At 53.5% G+C, this 21320-nt stretch overlaps 9 protein-coding genes across 9 annotated transcripts; 5 read left to right on the top strand and 4 right to left on the bottom strand.

Annotated features, from left to right (window-relative positions):
- Positions 1 to 222: 222 nt before the first annotated feature.
- J4E86_007533 (uncharacterized protein) lies at positions 223 to 3916 on the top strand (the record flags this gene model as incomplete). Its single annotated transcript, XM_051448052.1, has 2 exons — positions 223 to 585; positions 641 to 3916. 2 exons carry the CDS (start codon positions 223 to 225, stop codon positions 3914 to 3916), a joined length of 3639 nt encoding a protein of 1212 aa, XP_051300990.1.
- Positions 3917 to 4366: 450 nt separating this feature from the next.
- Positions 4367 to 4985, bottom strand: J4E86_007532 (uncharacterized protein; the record flags this gene model as incomplete). The annotated part of the gene is made up of 2 exons (XM_051448051.1): positions 4367 to 4855; positions 4908 to 4985. 2 exons carry the CDS (start codon positions 4983 to 4985, stop codon positions 4367 to 4369), a joined length of 567 nt encoding a protein of 188 aa, XP_051300989.1.
- A 545-nt stretch (positions 4986 to 5530) lies between these two features.
- J4E86_007531 (uncharacterized protein) lies at positions 5531 to 6946 on the bottom strand (the record flags this gene model as incomplete). Its single annotated transcript, XM_051448050.1, has 4 exons — positions 5531 to 5769; positions 5820 to 6439; positions 6487 to 6754; positions 6802 to 6946. 4 exons carry the CDS (start codon positions 6944 to 6946, stop codon positions 5531 to 5533), a joined length of 1272 nt encoding a protein of 423 aa, XP_051300988.1.
- A 206-nt stretch (positions 6947 to 7152) lies between these two features.
- NOP7 (mRNA-binding ribosome synthesis protein nop7) lies at positions 7153 to 9220 on the top strand (the record flags this gene model as incomplete). The annotated part of the gene is made up of 2 exons (XM_051448049.1): positions 7153 to 7177; positions 7230 to 9220. The coding sequence occupies 2 exons, from the start codon at positions 7153 to 7155 to the stop codon at positions 9218 to 9220; spliced, it is 2016 nt and encodes a 671-aa protein (XP_051300987.1).
- A 1164-nt stretch (positions 9221 to 10384) lies between these two features.
- J4E86_007529 (uncharacterized protein) lies at positions 10385 to 10820 on the top strand (the record flags this gene model as incomplete). The annotated part of the gene is given in 2 exon segments (XM_051448048.1): positions 10385 to 10776; positions 10790 to 10820. 2 exon segments carry the CDS (start codon positions 10385 to 10387, stop codon positions 10818 to 10820), a joined length of 423 nt encoding a protein of 140 aa, XP_051300986.1.
- Positions 10821 to 11601: 781 nt separating this feature from the next.
- Positions 11602 to 13462, bottom strand: J4E86_007528 (uncharacterized protein; the record flags this gene model as incomplete). The annotated part of the gene is made up of 5 exons (XM_051448047.1): positions 11602 to 11860; positions 11917 to 12016; positions 12065 to 12925; positions 12983 to 13144; positions 13204 to 13462. The coding sequence occupies 5 exons, from the start codon at positions 13460 to 13462 to the stop codon at positions 11602 to 11604; spliced, it is 1641 nt and encodes a 546-aa protein (XP_051300985.1).
- An 883-nt stretch (positions 13463 to 14345) lies between these two features.
- On the bottom strand, positions 14346 to 15985 carry J4E86_007527 (uncharacterized protein; the record flags this gene model as incomplete). The annotated part of the gene is made up of 3 exons (XM_051448046.1): positions 14346 to 15734; positions 15788 to 15919; positions 15965 to 15985. The coding sequence occupies 3 exons, from the start codon at positions 15983 to 15985 to the stop codon at positions 14346 to 14348; spliced, it is 1542 nt and encodes a 513-aa protein (XP_051300984.1).
- Positions 15986 to 16945: 960 nt separating this feature from the next.
- J4E86_007526 (uncharacterized protein) lies at positions 16946 to 17824 on the top strand (the record flags this gene model as incomplete). The annotated part of the gene is made up of 1 exon (XM_051448045.1): positions 16946 to 17824. One exon carries the CDS (start codon positions 16946 to 16948, stop codon positions 17822 to 17824), a length of 879 nt encoding a protein of 292 aa, XP_051300983.1.
- A 1224-nt stretch (positions 17825 to 19048) lies between these two features.
- Positions 19049 to 20652, top strand: J4E86_007525 (uncharacterized protein; the record flags this gene model as incomplete). Its single annotated transcript, XM_051448044.1, has 4 exons — positions 19049 to 19317; positions 19383 to 19756; positions 19822 to 20313; positions 20366 to 20652. 4 exons carry the CDS (start codon positions 19049 to 19051, stop codon positions 20650 to 20652), a joined length of 1422 nt encoding a protein of 473 aa, XP_051300982.1.
- Between the last annotated feature and the right edge of the window lie 668 nt (positions 20653 to 21320).

The raw sequence follows: 21320 nt of genomic DNA, 5'->3' as shown, positions 1-21320 counted from the left end.
ATGAAATATGTGTTTCATATAACACCCTCCGTCGAGCGCTTTTATTGTAACTGATGGACGGCATCTGCGCGTTGCATCATCTGCCAAGCCACTGAAGTGCCGACGCGGACTAGCGCAACGCGTCCGACGCGTCCCTTCCTTCCCCGGGATTTGGCAGCGACAGCCGTTGAAAGCACTAGACTCTCAATACCTCACTTTGTGCATCCCCATACCACCGCAATCATGGTTCGTGGCGTGGAAGGCAATGAGATGTCGACACCTCGCGCTTCACAGAAGAAGCAGCCCGCCTCCGCGTCGCAATCGGCCAAGGGCCAAAAGTCCATCCTAGGGTTCTTCCAGAAGAAGTCTACCAACTCACCAAGCCCCGCGCCGTCCGATGCCACACCAGTCAATAAGACGCCTACATCAAAATTGGCGAAGAAAGCCTTCGACAAGCCGCCTGCCGCCATCACTCCCGTACCAAGCAGCGACGCTCCCGATCACTCGAGTCCCATCAAACAGGAGCACGAATTGACAGTGGGGAGGAACAAGGAGAACATACTGGCCAAGCATACAGATGCCATTCCCAGTAGCCCAGCACGCAAGGTACGCGAGACATGCCATTGCGTACCCAACTGCATTTACTGACATTCTAATTCAGGCACGAAAGCCCGTCAACTACGCCGAGTCAGATGACGACGACGAAGATGTGTTGGGTCCAATTGCAAACAATGCAAGAGGCAGAGCTACGAAACGCCAGCGGGTCATCATCGAAGACGATTCAGACGACGAGTTCGGATTAGACGCGGCCACACAGAAGGCAATGCTCGAGGAAGACGACGACGATGTTGATGACTTCGTTGTCCCAGACGATTCCGATGAGGAAGTCGTCTCGAAGAAGCGCAAACGTTCAGCAGCACCCAAGGCTCGTACTAAAACATCCCCAGCATCGTCGCCCCCCATACTTGAAGCAAAGGATGAAGAGGATGATGGCGACGTCGTCATGAACAGCACATCTACTGCACAACAATGGGTCTACGATCCAGAGAACCCAATGGTGTTCAAGCCTCGCATAGCTGTGCAAGCGACGAAGAAAGACCCCAGCAAGAAGATCAAAGAACGACCCAGCGCTTCTGAACCCGAGACGAGATACCCATGGCTCGCGCGTCAAATGGACGCTGACCGGCATCCCGTCGATCATCCCGACTACGATCCTCGCACACTATACATTCCCCCAGGTGCTTGGGACAAGTTTTCTGCGTTTGAGAAGCAGTATTGGGAGATCAAGAGCAAGTGGTGGGATACTGTCGTGTTCTTTAAGAAGGGCAAGTTCTACGAGCTCTATGAGAAGGATGCTTCTATAGGCCACCAACTCTTCGATCTCAAATTGACTGATCGGGTCAACATGAGGATGGTCGGTGTACCAGAGGCTTCCTTGGACATGTGGGCTACCCAGTTTGTAGCAGCAGGCCACAAGGTTGCTAGAGTTGACCAAATGGAGTCGGCTCTAGGCAAGGAGATGCGTGAGCGTGACGACAAGGGCAAGACGCCAAAGAAGGGTGCCAAGGAGAACAAAGTGATCCGACGAGAGCTGGCTACAGTACTCACTTCAGGTACGCTTGTGGATACCGGCATGCTTCAGAGTGAGATGTCGACGTACTGCATGGCCATCAAGGAGATTGATCGCGACAACCTGCCAGCCTTCGGAATTGCGTTCGTGGATACTGCTACTGCACAGTTCCAGCTTTGCGAGTTCACTGACGACGTCGATATGACCAAGTTCGAAACCCTCATTGCCCAGATGAGGCCCGGTGAGCTGCTCCTGGAGAAGTCATGTGTTTCTGCGAAAGCTCTGCGGATACTCAAGAACAACACGCCACCCACAACTATCTGGAACTATTTGAAACCCAACAAGGAGTTCTGGCCAGCAGACATCACCATCCGAGAGATTGAAGCAAACAACTACTTTGAGTCACCCACAGAAGACAACATTGAGGCATGGCCACCGGTCCTCCGTGAAGCCCGAGAGCAGGAGCTGATCATGTCGTCATTTGGTGCTCTTCTTCAATACCTGCGGACGCTGATGATCGAGCGCGATCTGGTCACACTCGGAAACTTCCAGTGGTACGACCCCATCCGGAAAGCCACAAGTCTGGTCCTCGACGGCCAGAGCTTGATCAACCTGGAGATTTTCGCCAACACGTTCGATGGATCAACCGAGGGTACTCTGTTCGCTATGCTGAACCGCTGCATCACCCCATTCGGCAAGCGATTACTGCGACAATGGGTGTGTCATCCTCTCGCAGATGCAGCCAAAATCAACGCTCGCCTAGATGCCGTTGATGCATTGAATGCCGATTCTACCATCATGGACAATTTCAGTGCGTCCCTTAGCAAGTTGCCAGATCTCGAGCGTCTCATTTCTCGTGTGCACGCGGGCCGATGCAGAGCGCAAGACTTCCTCAAGGTGCTAGAGGGCTTCGAGCAGATTGAGTATACCATTAGCCTGTTGAAGCAGTTCAGCGAGGGTGAAGGTATCATTGGTCAACTTATTTCTTCTATGCCTGACCTGGCTGCGTCTCTATCCAAATGGAGTTCAGCTTTCGATCGAGACATCGCACGGAAAGAAGGACTACTCATTCCTGAGCCTGGCATCGAAGAAGACTTTGACAACAGCCAGGAGGAGATTGACACCTGCAAAGCAAATCTCGATGTACTGTTGAAGAAAGCCCGCAAAGAGCTCGGCTCTAACGCTGTTCAATACAACGACATTGGCAAGGAAATCTACCAACTAGAGGTACCCAAGAAGGTCAAAGTTCCCAACAACTGGGATCAAATGTCCGCCACTGCCAAGGTTACTCGCTACTACACTCCCGAATTGAGGAAGCTGGTACGAGCGCTACAAGAAGCGCAAGAGACGCACGGTCAGATTACACGCGAAGTTGCCACTCGCTTCTGCCAACGCTTCGATGAGGATTACAAGGTCTGGCTCGCGGCGGTCAAAATCATCGCTCAACTGGATTGCCTGATCAGTCTCGCAAAGGCGTCTGCTTCACTCGGAGAGCCCAGCTGTCGTCCAGTCTTCGAGGAGGGCAATCGAACCGTCGTTGAGCTAGAAGAGCTTCGTCACCCATGCATGCTCAACACAGTCGACGACTTCATTCCCAACGACATTAGACTAGGCGGCGACTCTGCCAACATCAGCCTACTGACTGGTGCCAACGCGGCCGGTAAATCGACTATCCTTCGTATGACTTGCATAGCGGTCATCCTCGCACAGGTCGGTTGTTATCTACCTTGCACATCGGCCAGACTCACACCTGTTGACCGCATCATGTCCCGTCTTGGCGCCAACGACAACATCTTCGCAGCTCAATCCACCTTCTTCGTCGAGCTGTCAGAAACACAGAAGATACTTTCGGAAGCGACTCCTCGGTCTCTTGTTATTCTCGACGAGCTCGGTCGCGGTACATCCTCTTACGACGGTGTTGCCGTTGCGCAAGCCGTTCTGCACGATATCAGCACACGCGTGGGTTGCGTCGGTTTCTTCGCCACTCACTACCGTTCTCTAGCTAAGGAGTTCGAGTTCCATCCTGAAGTCGTGAACAAGCGTATGCGTATCCATGTGGATGACGCCTCCAAATCCATCACCTTCCTCTACAAACTCGAAGAGGGTGTCGCGGAGGGCAGTTTCGGTATGCACTGCGCGGCCATGTGCGGTATCCCGAGCAAAGTCATCGAGAACGCAGAGAAGGCGGCTAGAGAATGGGAGCACACGAGTAGGCTAGGAGAGAGGATGGAAGTCAACAAGGACGAGGGTGGCGTGTACGTCCCGTTGGGCCTGCAAAGTGACGTTGCTTGGACTCTCAGGGAAGGTTTGGAGGGAGTCGGTGATCGGGCGCTTGATGTGCTGCTCGAAGCCATCTCCGCGCTCTGAGTGTCTACTATGTGAGAAAAGCATGTAAGATAGATGTATCGAAGGCGCAACATGGGTGATCGGGAATGGCATGTATTCATATGGGAAAGAGGGATCGGATCTAGGTCAAGCTAGCGTTCTGCTGTAATCATATCCCGTAGTTAGCGTATCGCAAGGCAGTTCATACATTGAATACATCCAGCCAGGCTATGACAATGCCGCAAAACTTGAAAGACGTCTTAGTCTCGTGGCAGCCTGGAGGTATTCAGTATATCTCACGATGTCACATTTTCCCGGCAAACCACGCGAAGTACACCAGGCATATATGAAATTTGATAGAATGACTACAATCACTACGATGTAGTCGTCAGCCCACCCCATGAAAACGCCATACAAGCCCATACTTTTCCCGCATTCCAGTCGAATACGCATTCCTCTCTCCCCGTCATCACCTTCCTATCCACACCCCTCCTACTCATCCTCCTCCAACTGTACCGTACGGTACCCGTTAGACGCGTTCCTTCCCGATCCCTTAGCAGCACTAAAGGTCTCAATGCCATCGAGGAAACCATAGCTCATGGCCGTGGCATCGCGACTGGGGACGTCTTCCTCCACAAGATCGAAGCCGTCGTCAAAGGCAGGCTCTTCCTTCTTGACCTTGGGACCGTTGAGGCCGAAGTCGTCATCGTCGTCATCGTTGTTGCCGTCGGACGCGGAGGAAGTGGGCTGGCGGGCGGTACGGCGCTTGGAGGCAGAGGCGTGAGCGGCGGTGGCGCCACGTTTCTTGGGTGTGGAGGTGGCAGCAGCGGTTCTGGGGCGGCCGGAGCGTGACTTCGGAGCAGGACTGTCCTCGGAGATGCCGGCGGTCTTGTTCTTGAGCTTGCGCTTGATCTTGCCCATGGTGAAGCCCGCGCTGCCCGGGGTGTAGCCTGTTAGGGCGGCGAGTTTGTTCATGTCGACCTGAAGTGAAGTGTTAGTTGAGTGTGCTGAGTGGGAGAGTGGGAAGGTATACCTTGGGCTCTTGCTCGAAGCACTGCCATGCTAGGGCGAGCACCTCGTTCTCACGGGGGGTTAGGTCGTCCTTGGCCATGGTGAATGTTGGTGGTGCTGGTTGTGTTGATGTGTTTGTATTTGTTGAAGTCCGAATTAAAGTACCAACGAGAGAGTGGTGGAGGAGTGAAGAAGGAAGAGAAAGACGAGGGGATACGAGCCTTATATGCTGGGCCAGAACAGTGAGATAGCGGCTTTAAACAGTGAGGAAATTACTTTTCTGTAGCTACTAGTAGTTGTGGTGAGAGTGATAAGAAAAGCTGAAGGAGAGCTAGAAAAGCAGCTTTACCTCAATTTTAGTGGCCTAGTAGATTACTGTGTGGCAGCATATGGTGCAAGTGAGTTTAGCTTGACCAGGACACCACGTGTCTAGGCAGCCATATCCATAGGTGCGAGGCAGTTCGCCTGCGCTGGACGTCGAGTGGTATCGTTAAGTTGCCGAAAAGCTTGGCGTGGTTCACAACGAGACCTATTTGGTTATGGTATCGAAAGTCACGCCCGGTTACCACAGGATATTGCGCATATCTTCCGGTCTATTCTCGAGTCGATTAAAGATGACAAGGTATAGGCCAACGTACGAAGAAGCTATATCCTACGTACTTCTTTACCCAGTAATTCGGGTCTCTCCACGTCCAGCTCATCCCTCAAGGCTGCGTATAGCGAATCTCCTAGAATGATGGACAGTCCCAAACTCCAGACCAGCGTGATGGCATAGAAGAAGTTGGCGTTTCCCGATCCTGCGTAAATCCAAAGATGGTAGAAGGCAGGGCCCAAGAACGATGTGTATAAGATAGCGGATGAAGCCAAGAACGTGTAGCGCATGACTGGGATGCATTAGTATTGCTACATGAGTTTGAAAGAAAGTAACACTCACGAGGGAACAGATGACGGAACATGGGTACCAAGGACAGGTAGAGCGCAGCATCCGCTATGCTCGGGTATGGTGTGAAAATGGCGAACACGCCGGTCAAGGTGCAAGCAACGAACAATGGCTGCTTGTGAAGGCGAATGGTAAGGCCTGGCATATACGACGCCGCGTGTAGCCAGAATACGCCAAGGAAGAACTCTCGGAAAGAGTCGAACATCTCGATGAAGAAGTACCACCAAAGTCCAACATTCGGCGTGAGGTCAGGTAATAGAAGGCGCACACCGTATGTCGCCGACAGGAAGTCCCACGAGCCCATCAAGAACGCAGAGCCAGTGAGCAGGATGCCTATTGCGCCTGTGATGCCAAGAGTATGGGTTATGATGAAGGATGCGACATCCGGCGCGGCCCTTCTCTTTAAAGTCTTCGCATCGTAGAGGAGAACCATGAGCGGAGGGAAGAGAAGGATCGGGTGCATGGCAAAGTACGATGCGAAAGCCGTGGCCAGTATGAAGGTGAAGCTGGCCCCTTGGGACGCCTTAGCCATGGCCGTAAGGATGAAGAGGTTGGTGAGGGCCGAGGTGGAGCGCGCGACGCAGGTCAGAACAGTGAAGGGATTGAAGAGGAAGCTGGAAGATGTCAGTATATGTCCTCCAGAGAGGTGTAGTATTCCTACCCTGCTGCAATAGCCACACTACTCCATCTCAAGTCCTTCCGCGGGGAAGCGAACAGGCGCGTGACCGACGCGAAGCCGCTCTCTGCCACTTGAGCCAAGGCATTCGCGCTTAATAAATCCACGACGGTATAGAAGATGTTGGTCGCCAGCGGGGCATGGGCCGGGTTGGGGAAGAGGGAGAAGAGCGGCAGCAGGAGGGGTGCCTGGTGATATACGCCGCCGTCGTAGGGAGAGACATTGTGGGTGTAGAGGAAGACGCCCTCTTGCACTGGTAGGTGTCAGTAGTGCTAGACACAGACCATGCCAGGTACATACATCTCTTGAAGCTCGTCACTGGTGTTGACACCTCGACACGTCCGGCGAGGAGGTCTGGCAGGGCGGGAAAGACAGTGAAGAGGAGCAGGCGCACGGCAGCGGCGGCTGCAAAGAGCAGCATCTTGCGCTGCGTGTCAATGGCCATGGTCACTTTGAGCTATGCACTCATTGGCTCCATGGCGGTTCTCGACACCTCGGCGCTGGAGTTCTGGCAAGATGCATGTCGGTGGACCCTGGTCGCGCTAACGCCGGATCCATGTCCGCTAGTTGGCCGCATCTCTAACTTTTTTGCGCCCGCCAAAAGTTCGACCGTCTGCACCGACAAAATCGCGATTTGATCCTCTCTCTACAATGGCTGGTCGCTCAAAAAAGAAGGGTACGCATCGCCGTCAATTATCGAGAGAGATTCCTTGCTAATCCGTTTACAGGCACCTCCGGTGCGGCCAAGAACTACATCACCCGCACGCGCGCCGTGAAGAAGCTTCAGATCTCGCTCCCCGACTTCAGACGACTATGCATCTTCAAGGGAATCTACCCCCGTGAGCCGCGCAACAAGAAGAAGGTCTCGAGGGGCTCTACCGCCGGCACCACCTTCTACTACACCAAGGACATCCAGTACCTGCTCCACGAGCCGCTGCTGGCCAAGTTCCGCGAGCACAAGGCTGTCGCAAAGAAGATCGGTCGCGCTCTCGGTCGCGGCGAGTCCGGCGATGCATCGCGCCTCGAGAAGAACCTGATGCCCAAGGTCAAGCTCGACCACATCATCAAGGAGCGCTACCCTACCTTCGTCGACGCCCTGCGCGACCTCGACGATGCCCTCTCCATGCTGTTCCTCTTCGCCAACCTCCCCTCGAGCGACCACGTCCCCGCCAAGACCATCGCCCTTTGCCAGCGACTGACCCGCGAGTTCGAGCACTACGTAATCACCTCCCACGCCCTCCGCAAGTCCTTCCTCTCCATTAAGGGTATCTACTACCAGGCGACGATCCAAGGTCAGGACATTCTCTGGCTGGTACCATACAGGTTCGTTCAGCGGACAGGCGGCGACATCGATTTCAGGATCATGGGCACTTTCGTCGAGTTCTACACAACGCTGCTCGGCTTCGTCAACTACCGCCTCTACACTTCGGTCGGCCTGGTATACCCTCCCAAGTTCAACGCAAAGAGCGACGAGCAGGGTGGAGAGCTTGCTGCGTTCCAGCTTGAGGGCAAGGCCACCGCTACGAACGACGCAAACGGCCACGATGAGAATGGTGCGGTTAACCCCGAGGCACAGGCGATTGCGGACAGGCTTGCAGCTATGCCAGATGCCGAAGAAGAGGAGAGCACCACCGCCGTAGCCAAGGTTGTCACTGAAGGCGACGAAGAGGAGGCCAACGACGAGATTGACAAGTTCGAGCCGACTGCGCCCGATGCCGATATCCTGCCCCAGCCCCAAGCAAGCAGCGCCGAAATCGCATCGTTATTCGCGCCGTTCACCTTCTATCTCGCACGAGAGACACCCAGAGCATCGCTCGAGTTCATACTAAAGGCATTTGGCTGCAAGAGAGTGGGTTGGGACGGAACGCTAGGCGATGGCGCTTTCACAACCAACGAGTCGGACCCGAACATCACACATCAGATCGTCGATCGACCTGCGCTTTCCAACGGTGCTCCTGCACAGGAGGACGGTGCTGCTGCGCCCAAGGCCCAATGGCCATACTCTATGATGCCTGGACGCACCTATGTCCAGCCACAGTGGGTTTGGGACAGCATAAACCAGGGCAAGCTGTTGCGACCAGACCACTACGCCCCTGGCGCAGATCTGCCTCCCCATCTCAGCCCTTGGGTCAAGCCAAAGAAGGGCGAATACGACCCCAACCTGCCTCTTGCGGCACAACAACCAGAGGGCGAGGCTGAGGCGTTTGAGGACGATGACGAGGAGGCCACTTTCGACGTTGATGGAGACGAAGACATGGACGCCATCGTTGACCGTGAAGGCTCAGTGGAGGTTGGCGAGGGCATGGATGTCGCTGACGAGTCTGAAGACGACAGCGATGATGACGAATCAGATGAAGCTGGCGCGGGTGGTGAGGAATTCGACGGCTTTGACTCCGATGCCGAGTCAGACATCTCAGAAGGAGAGGCTGCCCGTCTTCAGCACCAGCGTGAACTGGAAGCTGAGGCCACTGGCAAGAAGCTCGAGGTCAAGAAGCCGACCAAGAAAGAGGAGAACGCCGTCATTCGCAAGAAGGCAGAGAAGAAGAAGCGCGCTGAAGAGGAGGAGCGCGAGAGGCAAAAGATGATGTTATCCAACAAGAAGCGCAAGCTGCTCAAGCGTATCGAATACGGCGAGAACAAGCGCGAAAACGAGTCTGAGAACCTGCGCAGAAAGCGTGCGAAGGTTGAGAAGGCCAAGGCTGCTGCTGAGGCCCTGTAGGTTCGAGTATGTGTATATGATGCATCAAAAGCTTAGGCCGGCGTTCTTTGGGCAGGAGTTTGGCGCGCTTAACGAACCTCTATATGCTGCATGTAGTAAATCGATACCTTTTCTGGCTCTACATCATGGCCGTAGCTGTTGAACTCTCCCCCCTTCGCTAGTTGGGACGCACGGACCGGGGCTGTCAGATGCGTGGCGCAGCCATCTTTGACCCAAAGAACATGATGAACACTCGATGACTCAACCAGAGGCTATATGAACCATGGCTGCACCCTTATTGCATTTGGTCTCTAACGTTCAACTGCAAGCCCATACGATTAATACATGCCCAATCCAACAGCATGTAGCCACGCCCACTAGTCTGCGCATATTGACAATGGTAGACGAGGGCCGCGATCCAAACTCAACCATAGTTGACATCGCAACAACGACAATGCTCAATCTGGACAACATGACATAAATAATTTCTCTTTCCTGTGCGTCAGGCTATCTCCCATCAACACATGTCTACACAAGAACAATTCCCTCTTTCGACTCTTCCCACAAAGACGTCGCAAGAGCACGCAACACGGCGCAGATCAACTCGGACACAAAGAACTAAGACGAAAAGATGAACCCATAACGAGACCCGCTCTCGTTCTCGATCTGCTCCACGGAAAAAACCCAGATCCACCATCGTCGCCGCTACCTAAAAGCGCAAAGTGCCGAGCCGCTGCCGAAAAGCACCACCTTCCGGAAAAATTGTTCATTTTCAGTTTTGCTCACTTTAGAACTTTCGGTGGCATAGAAGTTTGAGAAGGTATAGAGACTCTTTCAAGCAGTATGGAAGCGAGGCTGACACAGAAAGACCAACTAGGGTCACTGCTTTCACCTGGGGCAACAGGCTGCGCTGTCACGTGATCGCGCGTTCACTCCGGCTAGACGCTTGGTTGCTATTGTGGTATCGAGACAATAGGCTCGGTTGTGGTCACCCAGCTGCTGCTTGGAGTTGGTATCGATCGTGATCTTAGGACTACATCTGCTCCTACTACCCATACGTTTACTTTCCTAAACTCGACACAGCGATCTGAAGTCGGCAATACCTCTGATCGGACTTCACGTTAAACCTCTGGATATCGACGTATTCTGCAACAGGCCACAAGATCCCCCATTCTAAAACCGGCCATGGCAACGTCACCACCAACGCCCCTCTTCCCCTCCCTCCCCCCAGAACTCCGCAACGAAATATACGCCTACCTCTCCCAACCAACCTCCACTTCCACGCCTACAAACAACTACCTCCCCCTCGGCCTCAAAATCTTCACCTGCAAACACACAACCACAACCCTCCTCCCCATCCACCACAGCACCCCCGGCCTCCTCTCCCTGGACCCTACCTTCATCCCCGAAAGCCGCGAATACGCCTCCTACCTCCTCTCCAACAGCCTAACCCTCCTCTTCTCCATCCACTTCCGCGGCCGCATAAACACCTTCGTCCCCTCGGACTGGGACAAGAAAATCCAAGCCCATTTACGCAAACTGGCTAAATCCTTTCCGTGGTTGGGGAAAGTGGCGAGGTATGAAGTACAGATACTGTGGGAGCCGGTTGATGGGGCGCTGAAGAGTAAAGGGGGGAAGAGGTGTGCGGGGGATGTTTGTGCGGGGTTGGTGAGGGGGGTTACGGGGTTGATGGATGGGGAGGTGGGGAGGAAGAAGGGGTGGTTGGGGGTGGGTGTCAATCTTGATCATGGGTTTGCGGTTGGGAATGCTTTTTCGGACGCGAAATTCGGACTGAATAAGTTTCTGGGTGAAGAGTTGGGGTTTAGGGCGGTGGTGAGGGAGGTTAGGAAGACGGGGATTCCGCACCACAGGGGGCCTGAGCCTCTTCATCCGGCTTTTCGTGCGGTGGAGAAGGTGGGCACGCCGGAGGAGAAGAGGTTGATTGTATTGGGCGAGGGGAGCGTGAGGTGGTCTGGCTTGACCAAGGGGCCGCTGGTCATGAGGAGGACTACGGGCGTGGGGCTGAAGGGGTCTACGACGGAGCTGGGGAGTGATGAGATGAACTTTCCCATGTGCCATCTCATGGCTGAGTGTGTTAAGATATAGTGGAGACTACGATGCAACATTGAGATTTCTGCGAATGGCTATTTTTCATCCCACTGGCTACCAATACGTTTGTTCTGGCTGGCGCAGTAACGATGGACGTCGGTTGCCACATACATAACTGCAGACTTTCCAATCTACACTACACTACCATCCAACATCCCGTTCCCAGATCCATGTACAATTTCTTCCCATGCCCCCCTACTTCGACGCCCCCATATATTCAGCCATCCAGCACACCCTTCTTCCTCCCCACTCACCCACATTCCCATCCTCCACCATCCTCCACCATCCTCTCTTTACGCCCAAGCTCCCACCAAGCTCATCAAAAAGGCCCCAAGGAACACAAGCAAACAAGCATACACCCTGCGCTTGCCCTTGAGCACCTTCCAACTCTCATCACTCAAGAAGTCCTCCGACATGAGTTCCACAAGCGAAGCGAAGACAAGGAAACCAGCCGAGATAGCGTTCATGATACCGACGACGAGGAGACCGACTTCAGAGTCGGGTGAGTACAAAGTGTGTGTCGCTATGCCGATTGCCATGCCGCCGGGCGTGCTGGGTATTGTATTAGCGGGACACAACAAGTGTGGATGGAGGGAGGGAGGGCTTACGTGCAACCATACGCGAGAGCCATAAGCCAAGGCTGTGCAGCGCGTGGCTTCCATTTGATGTCGGCGATACGTACACCAAGTGCGAGGCCTTCGAAGGTTTCTATCAAAGTCAGTATACAGGCACTGTCGGGTTACAGGGGTGACATACGATGAAATACGATAGCGATCAGTAGCACGGTGAAGTCGTTGCCAACTGAAACAGCAAGCGACATTCCAATGAAGATGCTGTGGAACAGGATACCCATTTCCAGGAGGAACACCTGCATGATGGCTTTCTTGTGAATTTGCTCTGGGGTGAGCACATGGTCGTGCTCTCCAGTCTCTTGGTCCTCCTCGATAGCATACTCGTCATTTGCTTCCTTGCTTCGGGCGCCCGGGGTTTCCGCTTCAGATCCGCCCACAGATTCGATGGCATCGAGTCGCTGGCCATCCTCACGGTACCGGGAGAGCGTTCTACTAATGCTCCCGACTCTTCCACGCAAGACGCCTAGATCGCGGACTCGCATGCTGGTATCTGAGTAGGTTCTCTGCATTGCTGGTTGCGGTGGAGCAGGCGCTTCGTTTTCAGTCTTCGGTTCTTCCTTGCGGCGCGAAACAGCTTCCGCACCCTCGTTACCACCGCAGACATGTTGGGCTGGAGAAAAGACCATTTCGATTAAGGTGACGAAGAAAACGCTAGCTAGCATAATCGCGCCCGGCATAGCCTGATAATCGGTTGTCCAAAAGCTCGACAGACAGGGGTCGTTCAGTGAGCCAAAAGCGGTAGGAAGTAAGTGGACGAAGGCAGTCGCGACCAAAACACCGGTGCCGAAATGCTTCGCGCCGAAAAGGAAGGCAGGTGGGATGCGCAGCCGCGGGAACTTGAGGACTAGCATTGGGAAGGCACATCCAGTGCCTGAAACGAAAAGAATGATGAAAAGGCCGGCGACATGTAGGCCCAGATCGTAGTTGGGCTGGGCTTTGCCATCTTCGCAGGTGCTCCGCCTGGGAAGACGCTGGTTTGTCGGGTCTGGGAATTCGATGTTAGTGTTGACGCTTTGACGCCATTGGGGCTGTTTCATCTCACCTTTTGGTAAGAAAAACTTGGGCGTAGACAGGTTTCCGGTAGCATAGGAGATCAGCATCGAAGTGCAGATTACCGATACCAGCCACTTTGTCCAGCTGAAGATAGTGGTGGTGAGGCCAGCTTGGTGCTCGCTCACGTGCGCGATTGTTTGGGTGCAAGGTCCTAGACAAGAGTCAGCATCTCAGCCTCCATCGTTGAGTCATCACGAAGTTGTAACGAACCTTTGGGGGACCCTTTGACACCCTCCCCAGTGTGGCTTGGCTTTCTCTTCTCCATCTCTTGGCCATTGAATTCGTCGAGTTCACACCGCCGCAAACTCCGCGTGCCGCTGCGCAGTCGATCTGCTTCCCCCAATTCTCTTGCGTTCGCGATGCCGTTCAGATCCTCGCAAGTCGTCAGATCAGCAGCGAAACGTGGCGGATTCTGATTCCATCCTGGGTTCCAAAGCACGTCGTCATCGGTTCTGGAAGGGCAGTTCATTTTGGGACCTCGGTTGCCAAGCTCTCCTTTCCGGTCGTGGAGACGATCAAAGGTGCGTTCGGTGGTAGTGACAGCGGTCTAGTCCAGTGGAGCGCGAACGACGAGTTAATATGTTCGAAGGATGACGTGGAGATCACTGGTGATGGAAATAGTCGGGAACATATGACAATCCCAAAGAACTAGCAGTGGTCACTATGGTCGGTTAGCGGCTCTTCCGTCATGTCGTTGCCCAAACAGAAGCCAGCGCCGAGTGCCAAGACGACCGACCCCAGGCCCGCCACGCGACAACGGCCGAACGGGTGCTCCTTCTTTTGATGGGTCTTGTATACATCAGCTGTCACTGTTTCAAACTTCAGCTTTTGGAGATAATGCATAGCTATGTTTGTGCTCATCATATTGTCAACAGTTGCGACCACTGCGACCGGATGTTCGGCTCGCGCTTCGACACGTAATGATGCGCGGCCGGTGGAGATCACGAAGAAGATCGGATCCGATGTTGCCCGAAGTGAAGCGATGAGTACCCAGCCGTGCAGCCGATGCCGAAGCGGTAAAGTCTGGGGTAGTCTGGGCCATGTAGTACTCTCAATGCTGACTACAATATGCAAAATTATCTCTTGTTTGAATAATACATGTTGGCGTTGCTTCTAACCTTGAATGTAACAACTTGGAAAAGACAAGATCCATATCATGATCTCTCGAAAGGGGAATTTTCCCCAGCCGGCAAGTGAGCACGCGACCTGCGATCAGCCTAAGCCACGTTTATTTAAAAGTCTGAGTAGGTGGGCCGGAACGTGTAATGTATAATATATGCAATTCTTTTGAACGATTTTTAGCGCGTGTTGAAGCGCTTTCTCATCTCTGTGGTGTCTATGGGTATCTCTCTTCACTGCGCTGTGGTCGTTTCCAACACTTCCAGCGCACCGCCAACCAAGTGCAAGCTTCCAGTCACCAGCACCATGACTTCTGCATCAGCCCCGGATTCCTTGGCATAGTCTTGCGCCACCTTTCGTGCGGTTACGACTGCCTCTTCGATGGTGCGCAGCACATGCACTTCTGCAGTGCTGTCTATTTCAGACCATGTGTTCGCGAGCGCCTTCTGAACTGCCAGAGTGTTTACGTCCTGCTGATTGGTGTTTATCGAAACGAGATCAGGCTTGTACCCCTCGCTGAATGTTTGGTTGGTCGTAAAGATGACATGAGTGAAAGGAGACTGTGATCCCGAAGTGATACCGCTCTGTAGGGCTTCATACAAGGCTTTGGCCAGCGCATTCGCGTCTCGTGTCTGTTGGTTGAAGACCAATATCCGAGGGACCTTGGATTGAGAGGTGGCAGTGGAAGTCGCCAGTGTTATCTGCTCCGCGAACCATTTGCCAGTGACCTCTATGCTTTCCATAGTGTGGGCTCCGTCGATATGCCATGCGACGTTGGTTTCGCGTCTGATCTCGCATCTGCCAGACCATCGCACTTGTTCCAGACCGCGAATGAACTCAGAGGGGAGCCCAATGTGCGGAACAATGGTTGGGTCGGGTACAGAAGTGTGCCCAAGTGCTCGCAGATGTGCCGCTGCGGCAGCTATCGCCACGGACGCGTTGATCTTCTGGAAGGCTGCACCTAGCCCAAGCTTGATCTCGTTGTGCGCTAAAGCTGGATGCACATCAATAGTGTGTAGCTTCGTGCCCTTCGCGGCTGCCCGCTCTTCCAAGACTGGCATGGCCTCCTCCTTTTGGCGCACTGTAAATGCGGTACTGCCTTCCTTGAAGATCCCGGCTTTGTGCCAGGCTATCTCTGGAAGCGTAGAACCAAGCATCGCTGTGTGGTCTATTCCTAGCGTTGTGACGGCTGTGACGGTGGGTTTCGTGAGGATGTTCGTACTGTCGAACTCGCCGCCGATTCCACATTCGATAACAGCCGAGTCCACACCTTCCTTCAGGTACGCGTGTAGCGCCATGAGCGTCAGATAGCGGAAGTATACTGGCTTTGTAGGAACTTCTGCTGGCGCATTCTCCGCCTTCGCCGCAGCCTCCAGCTTGTCCCACACCTCGAAGAAATATTTCGCAAACTTCTCCTCTGATATCGGTTCATTGTCGATCTGTATGCGCTCGCGTACGAATCGTAGATGTGGGGAGGTATAGAGACCGATCTTCGAAGGTGGGGTCTGCGTGTCGCCGGGGGTGGTGTATTGTGATAGGATAGACGAGATGAAAGCACTCGTAGAGCCTTTGCCTTTCGTACCGGCGATGTGTATGGGTTTCAACCGGTCGAACTCTGAGGGCTGAATGCTTCGTCAGTCGCGGTCCTCGGGTGGGGTCAGTGGGAGCCGCACACCTCATATCCAGCTTTGCGACACCATTCGATCATCTCAGGTATCGCTTGTTGGTTCATACCCCGACCAGACTTGCGAATCGCATCCACTATGGAGAAGTTGGACTGAAGCGTGTTCAGCGCCGCAACCGCAGCCTGTGATTATCAGCTCAACCCACATGCGCACTGCTGCTGACGTACCGCGTAGTCGCGCTTCTCCATTTTGGCAGCGCTGTGGTAAAGACGAGCGATTGGTAAACCGCGCAAGAAGCACGTGCGTGTCCGGGCTATGAACATGGGGGCATCGCGATTGATGATTGAGAGGCTGTCTGACACTTTTGTTCGTGAGAATACCGCCGATAGCCGATGACGCATCAGCTCGGACCCTCGTTCTGAGATGCCTCAATGGGGCCTGCGATCCCCTGCATATCTCCCTATACCTTCCTTCACTGTTAATTCGTCAAGGTTTTCTGCTCAAAGAATGAAATGGATGCCATAAGTTCAGACCCGTTACTTGCGCCAGACTACGACGATCTCGTGCTGCATGCCGGGCAGTTCTTAACGTGTCAAAATGCCACTTGACGAGCAGTGAACCAAACACAGCTTTCCAATTGTATGCTTTTGCTCCGAGTCGCTGCCTCAGTCTCTGGACTTAATCTGCCTTCTGATTCGCAACAGGTAAACACGGTGAAACGCGTCTTGGAAGGCGTGGTTGTACTGTTGACATTAAAGTACATGGTAGCGTGCATCAATTGACCTATCGTAAAATGAGGAAACGATCCTATTGTTCGTCTCAAAGTTACTTCCGAGCAGGCTCCACTGGATGCGATGTGATTGTCCGGTTGAAACACAATACCAGGGTTCAGCAAGAGCGATCCGGGCACCGGAAGTAGTCTAGCTCCGGTGGTCAAAGCTCTCTCACTCGATCCATCCGTGGATCCTCGCCGACAACCAATCCATTGTTTCGACCACAGTCAGCGCCTTTTATCAAACACTGCGCTTCTTCTTTCTCCTTCTCTTTTCCCCATTATTGCGCGGCACGGGAAAACTCATTGATTGACTTCATTACCTTCGTGGCGCATCCGAACACGTTCGCAGCTTCCCAGTTTACGCGCCCCTGTCCGTGTCGCGTCGCCCTTACCAACGTCGCTCACCTCCCCCATCACAACCACACGCGCAGCCATGTCGGACTACTCTAAGATGAAGAATGACGAGCTGTCGGCGCTCCTCAAGGAGCGCAAGCTACCTCACACCGGCAAGAAGGCAGAGATGGTCGAGCGCCTGCAAAAAGACGACGAGAAGTCTGGCGACAAGCCTGCCGCTGGCGCTGAAGATGAGATTGACTGGGACGACGAAGCTGATGATGCCGTTGCTGCACCAGCTGCTACCACCACAGCGACAGAAGAGACCGTCATTCCTAACGCAGAGATTGTCGCAAACGCTGGAGGCGAAGGCCAGCCACCGAACCCGCAAGCCGTACCCAACCAAGTCGCCGACATCGACCCTGCGCAAACCGACGACCTGACCATCGATCCGCCCGCGGAAGGCGCCGCCGAAGCCAGCACAGAGCCCAAGCCAGAAGAGAAGAAGGAGCCCACTCCTGATTACACACGGGGTCTTGCTGCCACCAACCTCGACGAAGAGATTGAGAAGCGCAAGAAGCGCGCGTTGAAGTTTGGTACCAAATTCGAGGACGATGAGGGTCTCAAGAAGCTGGAGCGCGCTAAGAAGTTTGGAGAGGTCGGTCCTCCCAAGGGTCTCGATGAGGCTCTCCCAGAGCGCCGCGAGAAGCGCCAACGCGAGGCCGGTGGTGACGAAGCTGGTAGCAACAAGCGCCGTGAGGGGCGTCGCGACGGCGGACGAGACGGAGGACGAGACGGAGGTCGTACTGGAGGACGTGGAGGACGGAGAGACAACCGCCCTCGTAGCAGGGACAACCGCCCACGCGAGAACACACGCGAGAACAGGACTGGCGGTGGTCCTGGCGGAAGCTGGATGAGCGAGAAGGATAGGGCCGCTGCCGAGGCCAGGAAAGCCAAGTTCGCAAAGCCAACGGCTTGAGCTTGGAGACATGACATCGATTGTTTTCTGGATTTAACTTCCGAGCGGCCGACGAGCGACCTCGAAGACAGACCTTCGATACGACGCCTAGACTCGGACTCGGTGGAAGAGCTTGGGCAGCACCGGCGCACTCCTTGTATAACATATTTTGCGGGCTACATTCTACCAAATTTGCCGGACCATCTGCGATTGTCGCTTTTTCAGACACATCACGGATACATCAATTCAAAGCTCATTAATCTTCACCGCCGCTTCATCGTCTCTTCGCGATTTACTCTTTGCATATACAGCTACTTGGACTTATATGGCGAGCCTATGGCACGTCTGTGCGCTGCCAAAAACATGAAGCTGCCAGCAGACCTTGTCTACATGGCGCAACTCCTGCCTTCCCAACAGCGCAGCTAGCTCAGTGGTCGACGACGCACGGAAGCCGAAAATTGGTTACCACATGTGACAGATACATTGAGCAGCTTCGCCCATACTTCTGATCGCAAATCAATCTTCGCAGCACGCCAACACTTGAACGCTTGCATTCCGCGTTCGTTCACAGCCAGCCACGCATCTTATGCGATGCAAGTGCATCGAGTTTCACTTATCCAGTGAACGTACATTGCAGTTCCAGAAGAACCGCAAATAGATCAAGTGATTGTGAGGCAACCAAGCGTTACTACAAGCTTCGGTTACGAACACACCGACATTGTGGTCCTCTTTGTGATACTAGTGCCGTTCAACGCCACGAAACCTGCTGCATATTCCCGACCTCGGCATGGGACTATTATCCCCGCACACCAACTAACACCACCAAAGAGGAAAGAAAACGCTTAGCAAGCGTCACCGTTAAATGGCTCTCAGACACTAAGGGTGTTTGTGGGGATATTTAGACGGTGGGAGTCCCCGCGCGTAAATTCCGCGTTTCTGATCTGCATTTGTTGTTTCGCCTCCCCGACTTCCGTTGATGTGTTGCTTGATTCTTTTGACATCAGAATCAACAATCGGACCGCAGCCTACTTTGACTACTTGTTCTGGAACTTTGGACGTGCTGCATGACTCGGAACACAGAGACCGGAATCGGACAAGGAGTCGGAACAATCGCATGATCGGCATATACCCATAGGAAGAAAATCGGTGACTAAATATTGTGCATCGGCATAGCTAGCGGAGCCTATAAAGGATCGCCCCGTAGTGTTGAGAATCAAGAAGCTTGACGACGCAGCTTTGCACGCGATGTCCCAATCAGATGTTGAGGAGAAACATGTTGTTAGAGACAAAGCAGTCTCGCAAGAAGACATGAGCCGCCCGTCGTCTTCGATCCACGATGACATCCATCAACAAGAGGAAACGGCAAGCAACCACGAGGTAGTAGGAGACAAAGAAGCGCAAATAGATGCGAGATCAACTTTGACTGCCGAATCCGCTATTCCTCCACCTCCAGATGGCGGACTCCATGCCTGGCTGAAGGTGTTTGGAGGATTCATGATATACATCAACATCTGGTACGTTAACGCTTGCAACATCTCTACATCTCAAATGAAATGAGCTAACACTAGTACTCACCCAGGGGCTTCACCCTAACCTACGGCGCCTTCCAAACCTACTACCGCACTACGCTCCTCACCTCCTCTACCCCCAGCGCTATATCCTGGATCGGCACCGTACAAGCCTGGCTGCTCATTGTTATTGGCACGCTATCCGGGCCCTTGTTCGATCTCGGTTATTTCCGCAGCATGCTGCTCGTTGGCAATTTCCTAGTCGTGCTAGGCATCATGATGCTTAGTCTGAGTACGCAGTACTGGCATGTGTTTCTCAGTCAGGGCGTGTGTATGGGCATGGGAGCTGGCTTGTTATACATACCTAGTTTGGCCATGGTGGGTGTCTGGTTTAGCAAGAAGAGAGCGTTGGCTATGGGTGTTGTTATGAGTGGTATTGCTGTTGGTATGTCTTCTCCAGGACTTTCTCTCTCGAAACGCAATGGAACATAACTAACAATTTATCCCCAGGAGGCGTGATCTACATAATCATGTTCGACCGCCTTACCAAGACCGCTGGTTTCCCTTGGGCTATTCGCGCTATAGGTTTCGTCGCTTTAGCCGCTGCTCTCCTTTCTATTCCCGCTCTGCTCTCTGGCTCCGCGTGGTTGAAGCATAAGCGAAAGCGTCGTGCACTGTTCGATAAGTCAGCGCTCCATGACCGTCTCTTCCTCGTCTTCACTGCGTGCTCTTTCAGCACTTTCCTCGGCTACATTGTGCCTTACTTCTATATCCCGACGTATGCGCGCGAACGTCTTGGCAGTTCGGAGAGCACGGCGCTGTATATGCTTGTGTTGGCTATAGCGGGCAGTTTCTTCGGGAGACTGGTCAGTGGCGTCGCAGCGCATTGGGTTGGGGCTATCGTCACATGGGGACTTTGCGCGTTTGCGAGTGGGTTGTTGGCACTGGTTTGGATCAGTATAGAGACTGAGAAGAGCTTTATTGCTTTCAGTATACTGTGGGGTACGTTGCTACTATTACCTCATGTGTCACATTGGACTAACTATGAACTTAGGTTTCTTCTCTGCGGCTCTAGTTACTGTGCCATCTGCGGCTTTCGCAAACATCACACCTGATCTTTCGCGGTTGGGAACGAGGCTGGGCATGAGTTGGAGTGTGTCTAGTATTGCTACGCTTATCGGTGCGCCGATTGCTGGGGCTCTACTCAAGAAGACGGACGGACACACCAACTTCATTGGGGTGCAGGTTTGGAGTGGCGCTTGTTTGATGGTTGGGACGGGTTGGTTGGTGGTGCTTTGGATTGTTATCGTGAAGTCGCAGAAGAAGGGTTGGAGAGTTTAGCACATGAACGGGATGTAAGCTGATATCGTAGTCCTCTAGTCCAACTCTAAACCCTTATCTTGCTGCGCGTTCGTCATATGAATCATATGCGATTGTTAATCGTTTTTTTTTGGAGTTGAAAGCCTTAAATTAGGCAGAGTGTACTACTCGTGCTACTTCGCTCGACAAGCCGTGACGGAAGAAACCGGTGGCTTGCTTCCCAGCTGCTGCACAGGCGGGTTTTGGTATCGGTACGTAGGGACGATACCGATGACGGCCCGCAATCGGCCCTACATCCTGGCTCGTATCAACGGCGAAGTGAACGTCAGCGATATCAGAATGAATAGAGTGCGCCTTTGACTCAGACTGCGGTCTGGTCCTGGTTCGTGCTGGTCATTGAGATGGTACTTTGGTATACGGTATGATTGCGATAGCTTTGATGTTGTTCGCTGGAGTGTGGTGTGTCACCGCAGTACCGTGGTTGTGTGTGGAGGCTCCTGACGATTCAGAGAGATGCTGTTGGTCGAAACGTCAGCGATATCGTTGTTTAAAGATTTGTTGATGCTATCATAAAGATAGAACGATGTCTCCCGATCGCGCTTGCATTTCTAACAAGTCCTCACACTCAGTAGGGCTTACTAAAAGCAAAATGCATATGCGAAAGTGAGGCGTTTAGATCGTATCGTACT

This window comes from Alternaria arbusti (genome assembly GCF_024043155.1).
Source record: "Alternaria arbusti strain BMP 1465 chromosome Unknown scaffold_10, whole genome shotgun sequence".
Lineage (NCBI taxonomy): Eukaryota > Fungi > Ascomycota > Dothideomycetes > Pleosporales > Pleosporaceae > Alternaria > Alternaria arbusti.
Note: the sequence above shows the minus strand (reverse complement) of the source record. Positions and strands in the feature narration are given on the sequence as shown.